Consider the following 2,733-nt stretch of genomic DNA (forward strand, 5'->3'; position numbering starts at 1 on the left):
GTATTTAACAAAACCAAGTTACCTCATTGTAAGAATTCTCTCCAGCTCCTCTCTATACTACTTTGGCCAGAGATAGGGAGAAGAAGAGAAGTTGTAATACTTACTACTTGCTTCTCAGCTGCCATCACTGCCGTGGGCGGCGGCCCCCCCCTCCCCCCCCCCCCCCCCCGGCGGGTCCCCCTTCCACTAGAGCAGGTTTCTCCAAGCCCCATCCAGCAGCATCTACCTAAATTCATGTGTCTTTTGACCTAAAGCAAATGTTCCAGTGACTTTAGACGGATTCAGGCTTGGACTCGGTTTCCTTTGGCAACACAGGAAAACAGATTTTCCCTGGGGATTGTGGGCAGCTAGTTCTCAATTTACTTTTTCCCTGATTTTTAACCAGTTTCTCACTTCAGGGCCAGACAGCAAAGGGATAGCATCTACCTAAATTCATGTGTCTTTTGACCTAAAGCAAATGTTCCAGTGACTTTAGACGGATTCAGGCTTGGACTCGGTTTCCTTTGGCAACACAGGAAAACAGATTTTCCCTGGGGATTGTGGGCAGCTAGTTCTCAATTTACTTTTTCCCTGATTTTTAACCAGTTTCTCACTTCAGGGCCAGACAGCAAAGGGATAATTGTATGTTCACACAGATGGAGTCTTGGGTGACACGGTCTAGTGTGACGTGCCCCTGCCCATGGCAGGGGGTTGGAACTGGATGCTCTTAAGGTCCCTTCCAACTGGATGATCTTAAGGTCATTCCCAACCCGAAGCAGTCTGTGAATCCATGATTTTATGAATGCAGCGTCTTTTAGGGCAGCTGGGATGAGATTGCCAAAGTGTAGGAAAACTGACAATAAAGTGTCTAGCACCCCTTTGGGGCTGGGTAATGGGGATAAAGGTACAGAGCAAACCAGAGTCAGGTGGGGTTTATAGATGTTCAGTTTTCTTTCCTCTCTGCCCCCCAGGCCTTGTCTCCTCCGACAAGGAGAGTGCATCCTATGTGCTGAAGAAGCCAGAGGGTGGGAATGCGCTGGCCATCATCATCGGTGGTGCGCAGGAGGCGCTGGATGCCCGGCCGGGGTCCTGCACCTTGCTGCTGAAGAACAGGAGGGGATTTGTGCGCCTGGCTATCGAGCATGGGTGATGCAGGGGATGGGCTGACGGCGCCCTTGGGGGTGGATGCTTTGGTTTGTGGCTGCTTAATGGGATGTTCCTGCTGGTTTCAGTATCATAGAACCACAGAGTGGTTTGTATTGGAAGGGACCTTAAAGCTCCTCCAGCTCCAACCCCTGCCCCGGGCAGGGACACCTTCCACTAGAGCAGGTTGCTCCAAGCCCCTGTGTCCAACCTGGCCTTGAACACTGCCAGGGATGGGGCAGCCACAGCTTCTCTGGGCACCCTGTGCCAGCACCTCAGCACCCTCACAGGGAAGAGCTTCTGCCTCAGAGCTCATCTCAGTCTCCCCTCTGGCAGGTTCCAGCCATTCCCCTTGACCTGTCCCTACAGACCCTTGTCCAAAGCCCCTCTCCAGGTTTCTTTATGACTCTAGATGCTGGAGACATCCTCACTCCTCTCTTCTTTTGGACAGGGGAGATGGTGTTTTGGGGTGGGCTTTGCTAATCTTCATGCCCTCACATTGGGTTCAACTCCTCGCAGCACCCCGCTGGTCCCTGTCTTTTCCTTTGGGGAGAATGACCTCTTTGAGCAGGTGAGAAATCCCCAGGGCTCCTGGCTGCGGAGGGTCCAGCACCAGCTCCAGAAGATCATGGGCATCTCCCTTCCCCTCTTCCATGCACGAGGCATCTTCCAGTACAGCTTTGGGCTGGTACCCTACCGTCGGCCCATCTACACCGTGGGTGAGTCCTTCCTTGGCCAGCACAATACAGTTACATTTAGCCTGCCCAAAGTGGGGAGCAGGGACATTCCCTGGCTTGTGTGATTCTCCTGGCTGGAGATGCCATGGAACATCATGCTGGGGTGGGCTAGAAAGGCGCTGGCAAAGGAGCACCCCCAACTGCTCATGTGTCACACTGGTTTGGGACTTTGGCTTGGTCTTAGGACAGAGCCCAGGTCATCTATGCATCAAAGCAAAGCCCTAGAGCACTCACATCCGTCCCATTATCTGTGTGGGATGCAGCCAACCTCAATCCCAGCACAACCCAGTGATAAAAACCACTGCAATAACACTGGTTTAAACTTCCAAGCCAATTTTACAAGCAGAAGTAGGGCAACACCTCAGCAGTTGCAGGTTTGCTCAGTGTCTCATACAGACACAGCTCAACTCCAATCTATTTGCAAGGCAAGAGGTTTCGACCAGAGATCATGCACGGGGAAGACCAAATTCAAAGCAAGTCTTTGGATTTGAAGCACTTTTGCCTGGTTTCAAGAACTCCATCCTTGCCCCGTGGAGCTGTTGAAACCCATCCCCACCAGAGCAGCTGATGCTGGGTGAATTAGTCTAATAAAAGAGGCCATTTGGAAAGGTCAGATCTCACCCCACTGATGAGGTTTGACAGCCAGCAATTACTTCTAATTGCTTTACAACCTGTTTGGATTGTCTCAAGGGGTTTATGAGCTGTGCAGTATCGCAAGGGCTCTTCATTAACCTGAGGAGGAGCAGCCTTACACAACGATGAAACCCTTCCTCACTTGACAAACACAGTTTGAGCAAGAGACCAGAGCAAAAGAGGCATCACATGGACTTCATGTCCCTTGTAGGTGCCTAGTGAGCTGCTGGTGGCTCTGGGA

At 51.7% G+C, this 2,733-nt stretch overlaps 1 protein-coding gene across 1 annotated transcript in view; it reads left to right on the forward strand.

The window, feature by feature from the left end:
- Window positions 1–2,733, forward strand: part of MOGAT2 (monoacylglycerol O-acyltransferase 2) — a 22,076-nt gene that overhangs the window by 18,569 nt on the left and 774 nt on the right. The window contains exons 5-6 of the mRNA XM_010024309.1: window positions 919–1,125; window positions 1,642–1,841. Coding sequence (XP_010022611.1) covers window positions 919–1,125; window positions 1,642–1,841 — 407 coding nt within the window. The remainder of the gene's footprint in view (window positions 1–918; window positions 1,126–1,641; window positions 1,842–2,733) is intronic.

The sequence above is a fragment of the Nestor notabilis genome, unplaced genomic scaffold (assembly GCF_000696875.1).
Source record: "Nestor notabilis isolate BGI_N333 unplaced genomic scaffold, ASM69687v1 scaffold15031, whole genome shotgun sequence".
In the NCBI taxonomy this organism is placed as follows: Eukaryota; Metazoa; Chordata; class Aves; order Psittaciformes; family Psittacidae; genus Nestor; species Nestor notabilis.